This window comes from Rhipicephalus microplus, chromosome 4 (assembly GCF_043290135.1).
Source record: "Rhipicephalus microplus isolate Deutch F79 chromosome 4, USDA_Rmic, whole genome shotgun sequence".
Lineage (NCBI taxonomy): Eukaryota > Metazoa > Arthropoda > Arachnida > Ixodida > Ixodidae > Rhipicephalus > Rhipicephalus microplus.
The window spans coordinates 132,301,907-132,322,955 of NC_134703.1; the positions used below are offsets into that span (position 1 = coordinate 132,301,907).

At 45.3% G+C, this 21,049-nt stretch overlaps 1 protein-coding gene across 1 annotated transcript in view; it reads right to left on the bottom strand.

Annotated features, from left to right (window-relative positions):
- Window positions 1-4,327: 4,327 nt before the first annotated feature.
- Window positions 4,328-21,049, bottom strand: part of ALiX (programmed cell death 6-interacting protein-like protein AliX) — a 51,818-nt gene continuing 35,096 nt past the window's right edge. Inside the window, exons 11-16 of the mRNA XM_037423427.2 lie at window positions 18,723-18,876; window positions 8,536-8,684; window positions 7,858-7,989; window positions 6,707-6,863; window positions 5,710-5,955; window positions 4,328-4,853 (exon numbers count right to left, since the gene is read on the bottom strand). Coding sequence (XP_037279324.2) covers window positions 4,765-4,853; window positions 5,710-5,955; window positions 6,707-6,863; window positions 7,858-7,989; window positions 8,536-8,684; window positions 18,723-18,876 — 927 coding nt within the window. The 3' untranslated portion in view covers window positions 4,328-4,764. The remainder of the gene's footprint in view (window positions 4,854-5,709; window positions 5,956-6,706; window positions 6,864-7,857; window positions 7,990-8,535; window positions 8,685-18,722; window positions 18,877-21,049) is intronic.

A 21,049-nucleotide genomic window follows, 5' to 3' on the forward strand; every position in this document is an offset into this window, starting at 1 on the left:
TACAATAACCTAGAGAGGGAACTGGCACTGTGTTCATTGTACCATCATGGGAATGATGCGAAGTACTGGCTTCAAATTGGAGAGTGTTAGTTAGCAAACTGTCTAGTATTTTTTTACAGTTAGAGGTCTTGTTCTTCGCTTGGAGTGTCACACAACACAGGCACTGCTTGAGTACAAAGCACTCAAGCTGTGCCCGTGTTCAAAGGGGCCAAAAACAGCTAGGTCACTTGACTTGCTGCCACATAAGAGCTTTACAGGGTGGGTGTATTGGACAGCGTCATGCACTCACCGCTGCGCATAGACCTGGTGTTCCATGCCAGTGCAGGATATCACATAGAGTTCACATTGCTTAGTAAGCACATCTTGCCAAAACGTGTCCAAATCGAATGTAAAACGATGGAAAAGCTAAGTGGACGTATCATCACGGTCCTCTGACTCAATGTCACAAGAACACGAGAGATGCATTTTGCAGGTGGGCCACTTGGACAGATGCACCTGGCATCGTAGCAGACAATACATGTGTTTCTCACTCAGTACAGTATTGTTATTTTTATAAATAGATAATGTGTACAATCGAAGGAGAAACGAGCATGTTTGCTTTCAAGTGTTGTAAAAAAGTAATTCATTACATTGTGATGCCAAATCTGAGATACAATTGCAGAGCAATGCATACTACGATGATTGAATTTGTCCAGCTTTCACTTCCACTTCATTGTGGTGCAAACTTTTTACAAGTGCCCCGCCGCAGAGGTCTAGTGGCTAAGATACTCGGCTGCTGACCAGCAGGTCACGGGATCGAATTCTGGCTGCAGCGGCTGCACTTTGAATGGAGCCCGAAAATGCTGTAGGCCCGTGTGCTCAGATTTGGGTGCACGTTAAAGAACCCAGGTGGTCAAAATTTCTGGAGTCCTCCACTATGACGTCTCTCATAATCATATGGCACTTTCGGTATGGTAAACCCCGCATATCAATGAAAACTTTTTACACGTCTTGCGTACAAAAATATGGAACAAGTTTCAGTTCACAAAGCTTCTTATCGCTTTGTTTTACACTCGGGCAAACAAGGGTCACGAGTGTCAAGAACATAATGCATTTAAAGTCTGTACTTCTCATTCCCACACTGGTACAAGCGCCGCTGAAGGAGCTCGCACAAACACTAGTGCCATATTCTCCTCTAGGTATTGTAGTTCGAAACACTATGATACCGATGTTCGGGCATTTGAAGAGATTATAATCTTAGATGCAAGTATACGCACCAGGCAATTTTTACTTTCCTGTATGCTGCCTTACAAGGTGTCGCGTAAGCACAGCAAAGTACTTTTTGTTTCGTTAATTGTGATGTAGTTCAAGGAGAGAAGAGTGCGCATAAACGAACCTATGCATGCATGTAACGTATCCTACGGTACAGTATTTTGCCGTTTCCAGGGCAACTACTTCAACCTGATCTGCAGCTTGCACAGAACCATTTGTTGAATGGCTGCAAGTTTCACGTGAAGCATTCCTGGCTGTTTTTAAAGTCATATCAGTGTGCATTTGTCCCCTCTAGTCATGTGAATGTGAACTCACTGATTTATCCCACTAAACTCTTTATTGTGCGCCATTTGTACTTACAAACCTTGCCTATAAAGCAACAAGGTTTTATGCCATACAATTTTGTTTTTATTCCAGTGCACAGATATGCCAGCATTGATGCATTGTGTACGACTTTTATACATAATTGCCAGTCTTTTTGTACAGGTAGAGTTTTGTGTGCAGGGCCGTGCAATTCTGCAGAATTGTGTACATTTGATTGCAACTGTGATAATGAATTTGCATGCCCTCACAATGATGATGTGCCATGATCGGAAGTTTATAAACCATGTAGCAGCAAGGGTCACTTCTTAATTTTTTGCAGGCACAGCATATGCTTCAACATTCTCTCTAATGAGCAAAGGCCGAAAGTACTCGTCTAGTTGACATCACGCATCTTTACAGCATCGATATTTATTTCAGGCAGTAAAGTGATGCCACGGTACTTGTAGCCCTTACTGCTCTACTACGAAATGAAATCGCCTTGCTGTGCACTGTGAATGCTATTGTTTAACAAGGAATGACTTCGCACGACCCTCATTGTTTGTAAACTTCCTGGTAAAAGCATACCAGTACGTCTATATGGAACAATACTGTGACTGTTGAGTGTTTTTGATCAACTGTGCCAAATTGCCGTTTCTATTGCTGTGTTTCTTGCACGTGATGTCTCTAGTCGTGTTTTTCAATTTTGTTTTGTAGAGCTCAACTTCAATAGCTTTGTACCGAGTAGCCATGTCCAAGAAAAAAAAATAACATCTGAAATGTTATTCACCATGTTCATCACTTTGCTAGAAAATAATTGTATTTGACAAAAGTGGTGTAGTTTTCCACTATGGCTGCTGCAAAAAAATCAGCACATTCCACCATCGCCACTGGAACACTATGCTGATTGGGCACTGATATATTCATTCGTTTCATAAACTGTACAGAAAGGAAGAAGCACTTCCTTCGAGTTATAGCGGGCAAGGTGCATCGTCTCCTCAATTCACCATCACTTTCCGAGCTGCTAGCTGCAGCTTCATGTGCCGTGAAAGCACTGTACCATTCTCATGGAAACGGTGCGAACAAATGCAACAGTGCACTGGCCTTGTCATATGCTGTAGGTAATCGGAAGTGTTACAAGTGCATATGCTTTTTCCGTGTTCTCCCTCAATATATTCACTGTTCTGCATTAGCATATCTTGTAGTGGCAGTCAAATGGCAGTTGTATGCTGCTAAAGAGATGTATAACATTAAATTATGGGGTTTTACATCCCAAAACCACGATAAGATTGTGAGGGGTGCCGTAATGGAGGGCTTGAGAAACTTCAAACACCTGGGGTTATTTAACGAGCACCTACATCAAAGTATTCGGGTCTCTGGCATTTTGTCTCTATCAAAACCCGGGCAGGGTTTGATCCGGCCACCTTAGGGCTACCACTTGAGCGCCACAATCGCTAGACCACAATGGCAAGCAAATGTAATGCATAAAATAACTGTCCAAGTAAAGCAAGCTTAGGAAACGGTACTGCAAGTGTGTTGTGGCGAGAGTATAATCTCCGAATAACTGATGCATAAGCTTATCACAGTTGTGCAACTCGTGATTACAAAAATGGTTCTCATACACTAATTGCCATTTCGCAAAAACATTATGGAACATGTATAAATGATTGAGAGACTATCCTTAAAGGGCCAGTCAACAGGCTCAGACTTTTTTTTTACATTCTCCCAACCTCATTCCTTGCGCAGTGACGTCAATTCGGCGATCGGCAACGTTGACTTCATTACTCTTTGTTGAGACCTGGTTTAGACCAATCAACACGCTGCGTCACGTCGCCGATCACAGAGTTGATGCCACTGCGCGTGGAAGGAGGTTGGTCTTGCATAGGGAAGATCCCCGAGCTTGTTTGGGGGGTGTAAAAAAAAAAGTTGGAGCCTGTTGACTGGCCCTTTAATGAAATCCAGCTGATAATAAAGCCAAGGGAGGTATAAAAAAAGCTTAAAAAAAGCTTAGTTTTAAGTGTATTGCTGTAATTATGGCATAGATGTGAAGGAAGTAAGGACGTGCCGCTCGTAGTGATCCAACATGCAACCTTTGGATACACTCGTCAGACAAGACTATCAGACATTCTGCGTCTAAGGTCAGTTTCAGAGCAACAGCCCATACATGCTGTTGCAGTGTCTTGCCAAATATCAAATAAAGCTGGAATTTGCACCCTCAAGACTGTCAGTGAAGGATAAGTGCATTGGACTCTAATACAGTGCAAAAGGAAGTGCGGCAAAATTAAGAAGACATGTTTCTTACATATTCTGTATATGCGCAGTTCCGAGCGTTTTCCAAGCAGTATGCAGGTTCATACTTACCATTCCAATGAGTTTATACAGCTGCATGTATATTTCCAGAATGATGTTCTGAATGTTGTGAAGATTTTACGTGGATTAGTGGCAGCAGTGTGTGCAATTTTAACATGTACAGTTGCTCCAAGGTGTGCAGTTGTGCTGAACGTTTACACGATTCTTACACAATTACACAAATTTTGATCTCATATTGGCGTTCATACGCGCAGACGCATTTATGGAACGAGTATTGTATGTGGTGGTGCATATAAATAGCAAGTATTAGAAGTTTGTGCAATCAATAAAAAATAAAATGTTCCTGTTTTTGTACAACCAAATTGTTCAAGTGTTTCAGAAATGATTGCAGAAAGCACAGTCAAGTGACAGTTTCAACTGTCACTCTTTATTAAATCACAAAGCATAATTACATTGTATCAGCAGGCAACAAAAGCACAATTCAAGCACAAAGAAAAGAGAATAATTTCAAACCAATTGTAATCTTAAATTGATCTGGGATGATTTCATTGTTGATCACATTAACAGCACTCAAACTTTCAAAAAGTGAAAGTGATGTATACATAGAGCCCTTCAACACAAGAGGAAAACAAAACAAAAAAGCTTTTCAACAAAGGTATAAGAATTGACCCACCCCACTTTTTGTTAAAAACTCAACCAATAAAGCTCTTAAGGCAATTAAGACATTTTTCATTGCCAATATCGAAGCTCACTTTTGCCACAACAGATAAAAAGCAGGCTGCAAAGTAGAACACGAGCGACAGATCTGTTAGTAGCAACAATATGCAAAGTAAATAAAACAAGCATACAGTGTTAACCACAATCTAATCTATTCTCTTGGCTGCTGCAGAACTGGAATGATGTTCACTGTTGCTGCCGTGGGTAAGGGTACGCTGGATACTGGTGCTGGGCAGGTGGATACTGCGGATATGGCTGGTACTGTTGGGGAGCAGCTGCAAAAAAAAAAAAAAAAAAAAAAAGAGGGGGGATGTAACACTCGTTAGAAAGATTAACCTCAGGTTTTTATGTCCAAGAACCGCAATCCGGTTACACTGGCCATGCTACAGTGGTGTGAACCGGTTTCGATCACCTGAGGTTCTAATGTGCTCCTTAATCTTGGTACGTAGGTGTTTTTGCAGCTAAACCGCATTGAAATGCAGCTAAACCGCATTGGTTACACAAATCGGTAAAAGTGAAATCCACATTTCAGAAAGGTGGCAGAAGCTTTGCCCTTTTGCTTTTGTAGGAATTGGGCATTAGAAGTTATTACGTGAAACACAAAGATGAACAGCTATTAATAATAATAAAAAAGAGAAAGCGGAAGTATAGAGCGAGGTCCCAGGGCACAAGCCATTAGGTGGCCTTCCTATCAGTTATAGCGCAAAAAGTTATCTATACACAAAATGATGGTAGGGTAAGAAAAAATAGCAAGAAAGAAATGTGTGTAGCACATGATATATCCTTATTACGAATTGAATAAAATTACCCTAGCAGTAAAAAACAAAAAAACAATACACAGAGGGCTTTTTAAGGATGACTAATATTACACAAAGGAATATCACAAAACTAAAGAATCGATCTCTATTACGAGTAACTTCTGGCAGGATGTTTTACAGCACCACTGCAAATCTGCAGAGCTATTTTTCTACAGCATCTGCAGTTTACAAATCAGATAATCGCAGAGACCCATACGAAGTCACGAAACATCGAAGAAAATCGCAATGGACTGCAACTCTGCTGTTTTAGCAGATTTCACGCACGGCAGAATTGTGTAAAGTTTATTTAAATGTAACGCATGACAACGCTCACCTCCAGGGTATGACTGCTGTGCGTAAGGGTTGTAGACTGTGGGCATGGGCACAGCTGGGTAGGGCGTGTAGCCCGGGTATTGCGGGTACCCTGGGTAGGCCACCTGGGGCTGTGGCATCCCCTGAGGACCATGCAGTGGGTAGGGCGGTGCCCCGGCACCTCCCCCGCCCGTCGTTGCAGTGCTGCTGGTTGTCACTGGCGGAGGGGGCCGCGGAGGCGGCGTCTTGCTGACTGCGGATCCACCGGCTGGGAATCACGCCGGCAAAGAAGTAAGCGAGAATGCAGAGCTTTCGAAAATGTTGCCAAGGGGAAAGTACTCACCACCTCCACACTGAATGCACACTTCCTCAGCTCGTTAGGATTTAAATGAAGGTCTCTCATAGCTTCGAGATTGCATCACTTGCTCTCTGTGCTAAGCTCTGTTCAGTTGCACATGATTACATGATTCGTCTCGGCTAATCGCAACAACCACCGTCTCAAAGCCAGGGTAAGTAGTTTTTTTTAAGCAGGGTTCCATAAGGCTTGAAAAGCCAAGAAGGCTAGTTCCACGTTCTCCATATTTGAATGCATCGTAAACTGCTCTCGCAAAGCATTTATATCAATGCACGGAAGCACAAATCTTTAACTAGCATACGCAAGTGGAAATTTTTTCTGTGCAGCTTCACATTATTACAGAATTACATGCCAAAAAAAGGGAGACGGCAAGTACATGCCCACAAAACAGTTTTTTGCGACTCTGTTTCTTCATACGGTGCTGATGCACAGAAAAGTCGCTGCAGCACACACAAGTTATTACAGATAATAAAAGTATAACAACCACATAAATATATATATACAGACAAACAAAAGAAACACTACTTTTCTTTCGTTTTCGATAGAACACAGAAAATAACTGCCCACCGAATACGAAGATATCTAAAGTATGCAGCCCGAAATTTCACTACTGTGTTATGCTGCACATTCTGAAAGCTGAATAAGAGTGCGCCTTGAGGCCTACCATAGGATGGTGGCGTAGGGGTGCTCTGTGCAGGCTTGTTGACAATCGACTGCTGCAGATGCTTCATCAATTCTTCCTTCTCAGTTTTCCGAGCAAAGCAGAAATCACTGATCTTGTTTTGGAAGGCAAGCAGGATCTGGGTGAGGTCATTGTAGAACTGCAAGAAAGGAAGGGCAGGTTGTGCAGCAGCCGAATGAAAAAAGCTGCTTGCGCTTCATGGAGAGACGAAATGGTAGCATCTCTGTGAACGTGAATGAGTTCATAAACACATTTGAAAACTGCAACACACTGCAAATGGTCAGAAGACCTCAGTGAAATTTAATTACCAAGTATGAGTTCATTTAACAAGACGACACTTTTATTCTTAATATCTAGCTTTTTCCGCCTTCTGAGCCTGCACCCGAGTTCTTGAGATTTAAAATAGAGAAATGCTTATGCACAGACAAAAACACACTGGAGAGGGCTTCCAGAATTTCATTTAGCTTTTCTTACAAAATGCTAAAATAAGTTATTCAATGAGCCATCACACTTGTTTTCCATTGGGAAGTTCATTTTTGACTGGCTGTACAAGGTTGTTACCACTGCTGCAAAGTTGCTGTCGAAGTAGAACTTGGGTTCATCGTCAAAACTGTTACTCCGCTAAAGCAACGCCAGAGACTCCATACATGTTCCTAAGTTTAGCACAATTTGAGAGATCCGGCACCCAGATAGTCGCAAGTGCATAGATGCTCTATTACACACTCCTCACTTCATTTTCAACAAAAGCAGAGAGACGACAACTGAAAAACTAGCCTCTCGCCAGTGTTGATCGACAGAGAGGGTAGCATATGTTGTGCATCAGCTAAACAGCTCACTTGTATCTCGCCGTTCCGTGCAGTGAGACAGTTGTGTGTCTGGAGAGAAAGTTTATCATTGCAAAAGTAGTGCCATTATTTGGTGAAGGAGGATGAGGTTATTGCATCGATAACGTGGCCTACGAAATAGCTAGTAGAATCGGGAGCAGTGAACAGCAACAACAATGGTGCTTCCATTCTTTTTACAGCAACTGGAATTGTGCTGTGTGCAAGGAAAGCTTTGAATCAATTAGAAAGAAGAAGAGTAGTGAGCTAACTCAAAACTTAACTTAAGAACGTAAATCACAGGAAACAAACCTTGGTGCCTTCCTCCAGGTTAGCAGTCAACTCCATGTACATGTCATGGGCAGCAGCAAGATCCTTCAAGACAGCTTCGCGATTGTTTCCACCACTTCCTTGCTTCTCCTGACAGAACTCGGCATTAGCAGCCTAGAAAGAGAAATGTACATCATCTGGTACACTGAACATGGGCTGTGCATAAAGTGGACAAAACAGCAATTCACTTGTAAGAGTACACTCAAACCTCAATGTAATGAACCTGAATATAATGAAATATCAATTATAACAAAATTAATTAAAAATAGTCTTGCCATAAATATATTGTTAGGAATAAACCTTTATAACGAATTTCTGGATGTAATGAACTTAATTTCGGGTAAGGTGCAACTTAGTTATAATGAGGTTCGAGTGTACAGCAAACTGATACAACGTAGATTTAGTGCATCTATACACACATTGCCGATTGCGTTGTGTTGGCTTACAAAAGTTTGAAAACTCTGCACAGACACGTCGGCACATACATATCCCACACCGTTCCTCACACTTTTCATACAGTCTCGGCGATGCTGTTAGATGCATGCACTGACACACTGCATAGCCGCATGAAATCTCGTGAAAGTGACCATGCCCGAAAGCAGTCCATCGAGGACACTGTGTTGGTTTGCATGTTTTTCAAAAAAAAAAAAAGAAACTCACCTGAATGCTTTGTACAATTTGCTGCTCTTTGGCAATGCTCTCGGACACCTGTTTCTGGAGTGGACCATACGCTTCTCCCAGCATCTCCACAGAGAGAGCCTGCTCATTGATCGAGCCGTCCTCAGTCAGGGCAGCAAGGAACTTAGGCTCTGTGGCATCAGACAAAACAACAAAATATTAAATTCTGGAGCTGCCAAAGTTGGTATAATGAAAGACACCATAGTGGAGTACTCTAGATTAATTATGACCACCAGGGGTTCTTTAACATGCATCTACAGTAGACTGATTAAATGGAACACGAAGGGACCAGGAAAATACGTTCCATTTAACGGGTGCTTCATTTGCTGAGAGATGACCAGGGGTGCAGAACACAAGAATGAAACCAATTTTGTCAGAACTACTTGTTCCAATTTCCAGTTTACTGAGCCTACTATATATCTATATGCACGGGACTTCCTGCATTTCACACAGATAGAAATGCGGCTACCATGGCCAGCAATCCAACCGATGCTTTGTACCTAAAGGTAATACTACTTAGCCACTAGGCTAAGTAGTGTCAACAGTAATACAGTGCCTGGTATTGTGACCATACAAAGAAGTGTCGCCCACATAAGAAGCGGACAAAAAAATTGTGTGATACCTGTTTAAAGATTTCATAAGTAATCAGCTCAGTACTTACAAAAAGCTACTCATTTTATTATGCATTTGACGACATACCCGTATATTTTGTGCAGTGAGCATATCTAGGTAGCATTCATTATTGCAAATTTCCATAGAGCACTACCTTTATTACAGCATCTGCAGCAGTACTAAGACATAGGCGAATGACACACGTCTTTAATATTTATTGCAGACATTGCTTGGTGACGAGCAAGTTCCACAACGCAGCTATACAAAAGACATTTTTTTTATTGCTGGTGAAAGCCCGACTACCGGCCACTGAAATGGGCGAAAGGGCCCAGGTTATTCGTTTTAGTTTATAACCTTCATAGGACTGAAAATTTATGAATTTATTTGCCAGGTGAGCCTAAACAAGTCCACCCTCGCATGCTCCAGAGACGAACTTGCACTCAGTTCACAGGTTCAGTAAGAGCAATGAACTCACAAATGACAGAGCTGCTAAATAAAGCCGAAACCCGATGAGCACCTCAGATTTTGAGCAGAACCAAAAATGCAGCTTGGCTGTGATTATGGCAGTAAGAACGAGATGAAACCAGCAAGATCTACACAGAACGAAAATTTAATTACACTTCATGTCCGTTGTCGCCTTGTTCACACACCAGCTGTATAAAAACCCACAATAACGCCTTCTATACAAATTCATAACATATTTGGTATATTATTCATTTTTCAAACATCAGCAACACTGAAACTGTGGCTCCTCACAAATTTACCACAACTTTACTTCTTTGTTCCATGTCACATGCAATTTTTCAGTACACCAAAAGACATGATGAAACTTGTTGGTGTTAGCTTAAAGGGTAGAAACGCAAGAACTTTGGCCCTATTATGTGTTAGTGGGGGCTTGTTAGTCATAATGTGGCACATGATTTGCTGCAGCATGCAACAGATAATTAATTACAAGCTCCTTACAACAGATAATTAATTACAAGAAGCTGGGTACTACCACCTCATGATCAGCACCCCTGTGAGAAGCCCCGAGTGCAGCCCTACGAGACAGCCACGCGTGGAGACACCTGTGCACCGCTTAAGCTGTCGCCTTCAAGGTCTTGAACCAGAATATGGCCTTTTAGAGGGAGCAACACTTCTGAAAGCCATCCTTACTCAAGAAATGGCAAAGAGTCCTGCACATGTGATGGTCCCGAATATGCGCATTTCTGAACCATTCCATGGCCGGCCGAACGAAGATGCGCAAGACTGGCTTCAGCAGTTTGAACGGGTAGCTAAATGGAGTCTAATGCTCTAATTTAGCTAAATGGGTAGCTAAATCTACTCATTACGAGCGGAGAAAACAGGTTTTTTGAAGCGGCCCGAAACGAGGGTGAGAGGAGGCGAGCTCGAAACCCTTGCCGCTCCTCTGCGTAGCCTTCGTAAGGCAAATTTCTTCCCCACCCTCTCCGGCATCAGACCATGAGATGAAATGCGCATGACGTGCCCGAACAAGCCCAGCCTCCATGCACGCGAGCGGTGTTGCTTTGTTGGCCAGCGTTATTTTGTGGTCTTCTGCCTGTTTCTGCGGGATCGTTTGGAAACGGTGGCTTAGACGCAGTGGCGTAGATGAGCACAGTGAGTGCGCGAACGCGTAGAAGCGTTCAACGGCGGTCGTCTGCACAATGCGCTGACCGCACGGACCTGAACGCATGCGAAATGCTGGCACGTAAGCCCCGAATCTCGTAGCATTTCACGGGAAAAAATGTAAGAAAAACGTGCACAACTTTTTATTGCATCTCATTATTTACTTTAAGTATTATTAATCTCTTAAAGCAAAAAATACATAAACTACGCATGTTGTGTTAAATCATTTTTGCCGTGTCACGTGGTATACTGTTGACGTCAGACCAGAGTCGTCTACGTAGAGGACCAACGTCACTGCATTGCCGTGTACGTAGGGCCATTCCTACGCCCACGTCATGCCCTCATTCTCTACGCGTGCGCCGGCAAAGGGAGGGGAACAGCTTTCATCTTGAAATTTGACCCATCTCCGCGGCGCGTAGCGTTGCAAACTTTGGCAGACGTGATCATGAACGCCTAGTCTACGCATTTCGCTTGTCAGCTTAAAGCTGTCAAACCTGGTGAGTGGCCCTTTAGGAGAGTACGGTGCTGTGGTCAACATACGCAATGGTGTGATCACATTCGCCGCTGACAAGCCTGTGACCCATGATCCAGACCAAGAACCCAGGGTGTTACGTGTGGTCGACGACGACGTCTGCATGCCACCACTGTCATGTAGTCTTGTTTCCGTGTGTTGCGGAGTGCACTATAATGAAGATGCCATAGCCGAACGCATCACTGCCCTTCTTTTTCGCCAAGGCATCGCCATCGCTCGCGGCATCGTCAGCTTAGTGGATGGGCGCAGAGAGGTGCTTCTGACCAACTTCACGAATGAGCGCTGGCACATCGGTAAAGGCACAACTGTGGCGTTCCTCGAAGAGCTGGACTACTCTCACGACTGTCTTCTAATGCAAGGACAAGCCACAGCTGAATCACCTCCACATACACCACCAGTCGATATCGGTCCGAGTCTAACATCGACTGAAAGATGCAGTCTTATGGAGCTGCTCGACCAGTTCAAGGACTGCTTCTCATCGACATCACGAGTGGGTCGAATGCCTCTGACTAAGCATCGCATCATTACTGAAGACACAGCAAGACCGATCCGACAGAACCCATATCATGTCGCTCAGAAAGAACGTGAGGTAATCCAGCAGCAAGTCAAGAAGATGCTAGAGGATGATGTAATCCAACCATCAAAGAGTCCTTGGGTATCGCCAGTGGTACTCGTGAAAAAGAAAGATGGCAGCTTGCATTTCTGCATCGATTATCCTAAGCTGAACCACGTTACAAAAAAAGACGTTTATCCATTACCACGGATCGATGACTTTTTGGACAGGCTACGGCATACGCGCTACTTCTCGTCAATGAACCTTAAAAGTGGATACTGGCAAATAGAAGTAGATGAGCGCGACCGAGAAAAGACCGCCTTCGTGATGCCAGACGGGCTTCATGAATTCAAAGTCCTCCCTTTCGGTCTATGCTCAACCCCAGCCACATTTGAGAGACTAATGGATACCATTCTGTCCGGCCTGAAATGGAAAACATGCCTTGTGTACCTCGACGACGTGAGCGTTTTTTCGGCCACGTTTGAAGAGCATCTAAAGCGGCTACTGTCAGTCCTTCAAGCCATACAGTCCGCTGGACTCACACTCAAACCGGAAAAATGGCACTTCGCCTTCCAAGAACTCCAGTTCCTGGGACACATGGTCAGTCGCGAAGGTGTGAAGCCTGACCCAGATAAAATGGCAGCCGTTGCAAAGTTCGCAAGGCTTATTGATAAGAAACCGGTTAGGCGTTTTCTGGGTCTTTGCACCTACTACCGGCGATTTATAGCAGGCTTTGCACGCATCGCCTCTCCGCTGACCCGCCTTACAAGGGAAGACGTTGCGTTTGTATGAGGTGAAGAACAAAAAGCTTCGTTCAACGAGCTGCGACAATGTCTACAAACTCCTCCTGTCCTCGCTCACTGCGACGAGAATGCACCAACAGCCATCCATACAGACGCCAGCGATGTGGGCCTAGGTGCTGTTCTTGTCCAATGCCAAGATGGTGTGGAGAGAGTGATTGCCTACGCTAGCAGAACGTTAACACGCATCGAGTCCAACTACTCAACAACAGAGAAGGAGTGTCTGGCTGTCGTTTGGGCAGTTACGAAGTTCCGCCCGTACTTGTATGGCCGCGCTTTCTAAGTCGTAAGCGACCACCACTCTCTTTGTTGGTTGACCAACATGAAAGACCCATCTGGACGTTTAGCACGTTGGAGCTTACGGCTCCAAGAGTACGACATGGCTGTAGTTTACAAGTCCGGAAGGCAACACTTAGACGCCGACTGTTTGTCAAGGTCACCGATTGAATCAACGGCTATAGAGGATGATGAATTCACAGGTTTTTTAGGAGTTGTTGATGCAGCTATCATTTCTCGGAAACAAGATGATCGGAAGCTCAACTCGCTTATAGAATTCTTGAACGGACGAGCCGCCAATGCACCAAGAGTGTTTTCAAAGAACTTATCGTCATTCTGTTTACGGGACGGAATTCTGTACAAGAAGAATTTTTCATCAACAGGTAGAAGCTATCTGCTGGTAGTTCCTGAAGCTCTCCGCAGCGAAATTTTACAAGCCTGCCATGACCAAGCCACTGCGGGCCACCTCAGTTTCAAAAGAACACTGACATGCATCAAAGAAAAATATTACTGGCCAAGAATCGCAGCAGAGGTGAAACATTACGTCCGAACATGCATTGACTGTCAGCGGCGCAAGGTACCATCTGTCAAACTCGCTGGGCTATTACATCCTGTGCCCATGCCAGAAACCCCATTTTCTCAAATCGGAATGGATCTGCTGGGCCCATTCTCAACATCGGACAGTGGCAGCAAATGGGTTATAGTGGCGACGAATTACCTCACCCGATACGCGGAGACCAAGGCAATCGCGAGTGGCACTGCAGCTGAAGCGGCCCAGTTCTTCATTGAGAACATTGTTCTGAGACATGGTGCTCCAGCTGTCGTCATAACAGACAAAGGTACCGTGTTTACAGTCGAGCTTTTGCGCACTGTGCTTACGCTCAGTGGCACAGCGCATAGGAAGACGACAGCTTACCACCCACAAACGAATGGGCTTACAGAACGACTTAACAAGACAATCGCTGACATGCTTTGCATGTACGTCGACGTGGAACACAAGAATTGGGACCGAATATTGCCGTACATCACATTCGCGTATAATACGGCGCGCCAGGAAACAACAAAAATGACGCCGTTCGCACTAATTCATGGCAGAGAAGTTACTACAATGCTTGATGCCATGCTGCCTTACGATTTCAATGATTCAGAGACAGATGCCGCAGACTTCACTGAGCGCGCCGAGGAAGCAAGGCAGCTTGCCCACGTCAGAATAATGAACCAGCAGCAACTTGATGCCCAACGGTACAACCTTCGCCATCGATTTGTTCTTTATCAACCAGGAGATAGAGTCTGGGTTTGGTTTCCTGTACGACAATGAGGCCTCTCAGAGAAACTCCTATGCCGATACTTCGGACCTTACAAGGTTTCGCGCCGTCTGAGTGACGTAACGTACGAAGTCGTGCCCGACGCCTTCTCCTGTTTGCACGTGGTCCGCATGAAACTTTACCACTCTCAGTGATGTAAACACCCGCTGGCCGCATCTTTACCTGTTGAGCATCGGGACGACGCTCACTCTGGCGGGAGGGTAATGCCGCGTGCATAGCTGCATTTAGCGGCGAGATAGCGACGACAACGAAGATTGCTCGACAACGGATTTGCTCGAGAGGCGCAGTGCAGGCGAGTGAAGAAGACAATCTTAGCGACCTTCTCTGAGAGCGTCTCTACCAGTTCCACTGTCCGTGTTTTTAAATAAACCCCCTGTAATTTATAACCCGGGACAACATATGTTTTAAAATTTTTTGTACTAGACGCATATAAGCCGGGAAAACAAACTTTCAAACTTAAAAAAATGATGAATCAATGTGAGGGTACTAATATGTTCTTTAACCTTGAAGTGGAACTTTGTGGCAATGCACGCGGTCACATGCGGCATAAAGCGACACTAAAATGAAACAATGACTCTGTTTAGTTTTGCAAACAATGCTGTCAGAACTATAATGCCACGTGTGTCACTATCATGAGTTCCTTATTAGCAGAAAAAATCAAGGTTGAAGTTTCATTCTTAAATTTCGCACCATAAGCTCCGTGCGTGACTTAAGAAATTATAAAATGTATTTTAGGTATTTTCGAAGCATTGGCTTAATTAAGTTTTCTGGAACTTCGTATGCTCAGTATATGGCACCTACAGATTGCAATGTACTTCATTTTTATCAATTGAAAGCTACGTAGGACCCAGTAGATGCCTTCAAAATTCACTACGTCATGGGGTTTAAGTTGGTGTCGCCACCCACAATTTTTTTCCACACGTTTTCTCCCTTAGTAAAGGGCCCAATATACTCTAACGTAACATCGACGCATGCTCATGCTGGGCACACCGGCACTACGCTAGCAAAATGTGAGCACTCTATAGTCCGATGCCAGGTATGACCAGCACGACCAGCGTCCGTCGGCGCGGCCGTGTGACAACTAGCATGAAACGCGACATGCTGCATTTTGCGCCGACGACATTACCTAGACAGTACCGCGTTTGCCTGTCTTCATGACGAAGGAAAGCCGGGCGCGCTCAAACTTGTATGCGTCAGGGCACTGGCGGCGTGATGTGACAAAACGCACGCCGACAATGCCAATGAAGCGCGCATCCTGGCGTGGCGTGACGAAACGAACGCCTGTGGACGCGCGTGTTGGCAACGTCGAAGTACAATGGAGCCTTAATCATCGGGTCGCTATAAGAGTTTCACTAATACATGAAAAATCGCTTTGCTCTTTAGTGTCTCTTTAATATACATTTATTCGATCATATCAAATACTTTGAAATTTTCCATCATTCAAATTTGAATCCAGGCGAATTCCAATACAGTATCATTCATTCGAATGTTCAAAGCATTCCAATATTCACACCAGCCTAGAAACGAACCATATTTTAAAGAAGCTCCCCTAATCAAAGACTAAATATGGCACTTAAAATGCTGTTGAAAATGTGGTACCAGTGCTTGCTCAATGAATGCGGAAGCGGTGTAAGCATGTCCTCTTGTTCATAGTGTGCTCATACACACGATTAGGAAAAAGAAATCTAACCAGCATGCTTTAAAAGCAGTACATGTGAATGTTGTTAATTCTTTAATAGAGCATTTTTGCCACTTAAAATGTGTGAACTGCAGATACTCTCGACAGCAGCTACATGCTGGAGTTCAGCGTGCTTTTAAATTTTACATCTACGACACATGCAACATCTACGAGGCAGACTTAGAACTCCGGATTTGGATGGAGCGTACGACTGTCTGCCACACCAAATGGCTTCCACAGATGTTGGAAGAAGAAGAGAGGCTGAGGGAAGACGTAGCACCTTTGCCTTGCATGTGTAAAGTGCTGTTGGCAACAGTTTGGTTGCACCAAATCATGTTACATAAATATAACTTGGCCTCTGCATAGCTTCATTCTTGATTAGACAACTACGAAACACCACTCAACCAGCACTTTATTTTAACCAAGCGAAAAAAAAAAACTGTTTCATATGGCTATCTCTTAAGAAGATGCTTTGGAATCACGGGGGTGGAACAGGGTACATGTGTTGGGGAGCAGTCCTCAAAGCAGGCACAAGTTTTTTTCGTAGAAGGCCTGGAGCAACCAGAAAGACATTTTGAAACAGGCTTGGAGCAACCAGAAATACGCTTTGGAGCAGGCTTGGAGCAGCCAAAAAGGCGTTTTGGAGCAGGCTTGGAGCAGTCCGAAAGGCGTTTTGGAACAGGCTTGGAGCAGCCAGAAAGACGTTTTGGAGCAGACAGAAATACGTTTTGGAGCGGGCTTGAAGCAACCAGAAAGGCGTTCTGGAGCAGGCTTGGAGCAACCAGAAAGGTGTTTTGGAGCAAGCTTGGAGCAGCCAGAGAGATGTTTTGGAACAGGCTTGGAGCAGCCAGAACGTCGTTTTGGAGCAGGCTTGGGGCAGCCAGAAGGTCCTTTCGAGCCCGTTTAAAGCAGTGAGAACATTCGGAGCAGATGTAGCCCCGTTACGCTGCACTTGTGAAACAACATTTGTTCAATGTTTCATTTTTCAAATAAGCTTAATTGTGCAGTAACCTCATTGCGATAAAAATTATGTGGACATTCCCAAAGGGTTTTTGCGGTTGCCGTCATGACCCGTAAAAATTCCAAACTGATAACATACCCTTGCCCAGCGTATGTTCTATCCGCGGGTAAAAGCGCGTGAACAGAGGAAACAAACAAGGCAGGAACAGAAATGAAACGATCCGGCCCACCTCCGCCGATCGGAAGGCGCGTGCGATAACATCCGATACTCCCGCCTGGGAGGCCTGTAGTCGAAGCAGAGAGAAAGCGCTCCGCCCACGTTGAAAGAACATAAAAAAAGAAAAAGCATAGGGAGAGGAGACAGATGTTGCTCGAGCAACAACAATAAACTTCGATTCTAAAAGCGAGATTGGGGTCACTGGCGTGCACCCTAGCTCAGCAGCTATCAGCGGGCAACCCGCGTACACATCTACGTGCTGAACTCTCATCGTGAAGAGACTGAAAAAACTGTTGTTTTCCTTGAAGAGGCCATATTCTCGTACACTAGCGTTTTTTACAGTTATGTGAGATTAGATGCCAGCCTCACTTCGTATAACATTGCAATTTGCTGCTATCCAATTGATTTCTTCACCCTTGCCACGCAGCTGCGACTTTTTTGCTTATGTAAATTTTTTTCTTACCCGAATGCGCGAGCGTACCGCCAAATCGATAAGCATGAGGCACAGCGACTAAATGAAAGAGAATACTCGCATATGCTTGATGAACGGTCATTTGCACCTGTCTTTGCTAGACTGTTCCGGGAATCGAACACCACCCCCTTCTTTTTAGCACTATTACTGCCATCATGTTATATCTTTCGAACTAAATCTGCCAATTTTTCGTTTCTTGTGAGAAAATAATTTTCTGCTAAAGAACTCACCATTTTTTAATTAAGACTCTAGTTCCCACCAAAAAAGTTCTGTGCATCAAAGAGTTAAACCACAACAAACATATGAGTTTATGAGTGAACCTATATTTCTCTTGAGGTAACATAAGTAAGCAAATAACGATCCGCAACACCATGAAATTTTTTTTTAAAAAATGCCTTAAAGGCCCTTAAAATCTATAGTGTACCCAACCACAGTGGTCTAGTGGCTAAGGTACACTGCTGCTGACCCGGTCGCGGGATCGAACTCCGGCTGCGGCGGCTGCATTTTCGATGGAGGCGAAAATGCTGTAGGCCCGTGTGCTCAGATTTGGGTGCACATTAAAGAACCCCAGGTGGTCGAAATTTCTGGAGCCCTCCACTATGGCGTCTCTCATTATCATATGATTATTTTGGGACGTTAAACCCCGCATATCAATCAATCAAATCTATCGTGTAGCAGCCCGACAACTCCATCGAGTAATAGGGCTGTGGCGTTTTGATGGCCATCGCCTTGGTGGCTTATCAAAAGGGCCAGTGTGACACTATTATAAACCATCCGGATATTTTATCGGGTACGTCTATACATTTAAACCTGGAAGTGTCATAGCAGTGCTCATAGCCATGATAGCAAGTGGTAGAGCATCGGTCTCGGTTTTTAAAGTTTGCAGGTTCAGTACCTTCAGGCAACGAGCAAGCTTTTCGTCTTCTTTAATTTATTCTCATTTACATTACAAATTACTACAGATAACATCCTTTATACTTCCCATGACGTGATTGTCCATTTTCATTAATCATTATTAATTATGGAACCTCTAGAAGCGTGCCTCATGTGTCGAGTGAGGCAAAGCTAAGGCCCAAACAGCACATAAAATATGGGGAAAAAAGTAGCAATGATCTCACTCATGTCAAGGGTAGAACTCTTAAGCTCAGACTCGATGGCTTCACGCTCTGCCTTGATGGTCTCCACTTCCTCCATGAGCTGCCTCAGGCGCTGAACGCAAGGAGAGTTCGACGCTGTTGGGTTTCCCGAAGGAATGCTGTTCTGCAGTTCACCCTGCAGCACACAGAAAAACAATAATTGTTGGGTCGTGCCTTGGACGCGACGCACGCGGGACGCGAGGCCCGGCATTCGAAGCGTGGGCGTGGAAGGAGAAGAAAGTGGCACACACGAAACACACGGAAACCCCCTTTATATGACAGAAGCATCGCTGTATGTACATATGTACAACACCCTCTAGCAGGCCAAACAGGTTCCCCAACCAGAACACCGACACCACATCCCCCCCCCCCCCCCCTTGAGATGAAAATGATGCGGGGTCCTACAAGGCAACACAATGTGTAATGATAATGAGCACATCTACAGCATGCATATTAAAAATACAACAGTAAGGCAAAGATAAATGTACCACCACATCACCCCCCCCCCCCCCCCCCTTGAATAAAAAGCATGGGGGCAACACGTAACACAAGCACGCACCGCACGTAGAACAATAAAAGATACGAATGTACAGCAGTCAAACTATCAAACCAAGCAAGCCACACGAAAGCAAGGCACAGTGCGAAATATACAGCCCATCATCCCCTCCCCCGAGAGAAGATGTCTGCATAGTCACTGTCCTGTTTGTGTCTATGGCGCAGACGCCCGTACCAGTGCCATTTCCGCAACAGACACTGTCGCCGTCCACAGCAGTCCGATAGTGCGAAAGAATTGGCCTATGTGCTTTTTCCAGTGCACTTCCAGCACAGTAGGGGCCGGAACAAGCATGCTCAGACAGGACAAGGCTCGGCGCCACCTATGCACGCGCCGTGCACAGAACAGAAACTGGCACGGCTGGCGCAGACTCGACCGGTGCTGGCACCTCCGCAACGCAGAGAACAGGGACTGCTTCCTAAATCTCAACCGGCACGCTCGATGAAATGCATCTCTGGCGGATCGAGAACCGACACAGCATCCCACAGGCCACCACAAGCTGAAAAACGCACAGCCAGGGTGGAAGCAGCAGCAGGCAAGACTGGAGCAGCAGGCATAACCGAAGAATCGACAGCCGAAGCAGGTACAGTATAGTCAGCATCAGGAGACCCCACCGTGACAGCCATCCTCATAGTAGAAGCACTTCCAGTCGATGCATGTAGAGTCCGAGTATGCCCAATTACAGGAAACATGGCAGGAGCAGGCGCATCAGCAGCATGGCCAGCTGGGACGCCTACAGGTGCAGCACAAGTGAGCACGCTCTCAGTCCGGGCTGGAATCATCTCAGCACATGAGGTTGAAGTATAGCCCGGTAGAAATGGCAAGATTTTCGCAGAACTCGGAGGGGCTGAAGGCGCAGCAGGGTTGGAAGCATAACGTTGTAGCAGTATGGGTGGAAGAGGACGAACGGCGCGGTGTTCATGCTCACGTCGCGTAACCGGGTCGGCCTGCAGAGCAGCCAGCTGCTGCAAGACGCGGTCGACACGCTCCTCCCTGGCCTGTTCCAATGCTGAATGGACAGTGAAAGCGTCCCCCATCTGGATGAATTACCGCAGCAGGTCGGGGTCACGCAGGCCGTGTAGAATCTGGTCTTGTATCATTGTATCTGCTGCGGTGCGGAAATTGCAGTTGTTGGCCAACTGTCGCACCGCTAAAATGAATTGGACGGGAGTCTCATCCAGTTCTTAAATTCTCCGTTGCAATAGGGAACGTACGCAGAAAGCGCCTTCAGGTCGCACAAAGTATGCATCAAGAACGGCTAAGGCCTGCTGGTACGCATCGCATGTTGCGCCATCTCCTGAAGCCTGGACGCCATCAAGAGGTGTCTGCTCGTCAGCAGCCTTGTAGTAAGCTTTCGATCCCTCCACTTCAAGCGCGTTGAGCAGCAACACCTTCTTCGTGTCTGGCGTAGCGTCCAGGGCCGCCGCGTCGACATACACTTGCACGTTGCGATACCGAGTGTTCCAGGAAATCGGGAGGCATGCCAGGGCATTGCAGGAACGGAGGTGGTGGAATTGCGGAAAACATGCTGCTGCCGAGACAGGCACGATGTGGAGGAAATAAATGTGGAGCCATCCCACGTGTAAAGAACTGCAGTCCTGTCAACCCGCCGAAATATCAGTTGAAGGGTCTTTAATGTGAGCCACACAGCAGAAGAAAGTAGGACAAAGAGTGCCTTACATTTAGGCAGGATCGATGCGGAGCAATGCAGGTACGGTCACGGTATGTCCAAGCACTTAATCTTCAGGAAATATCG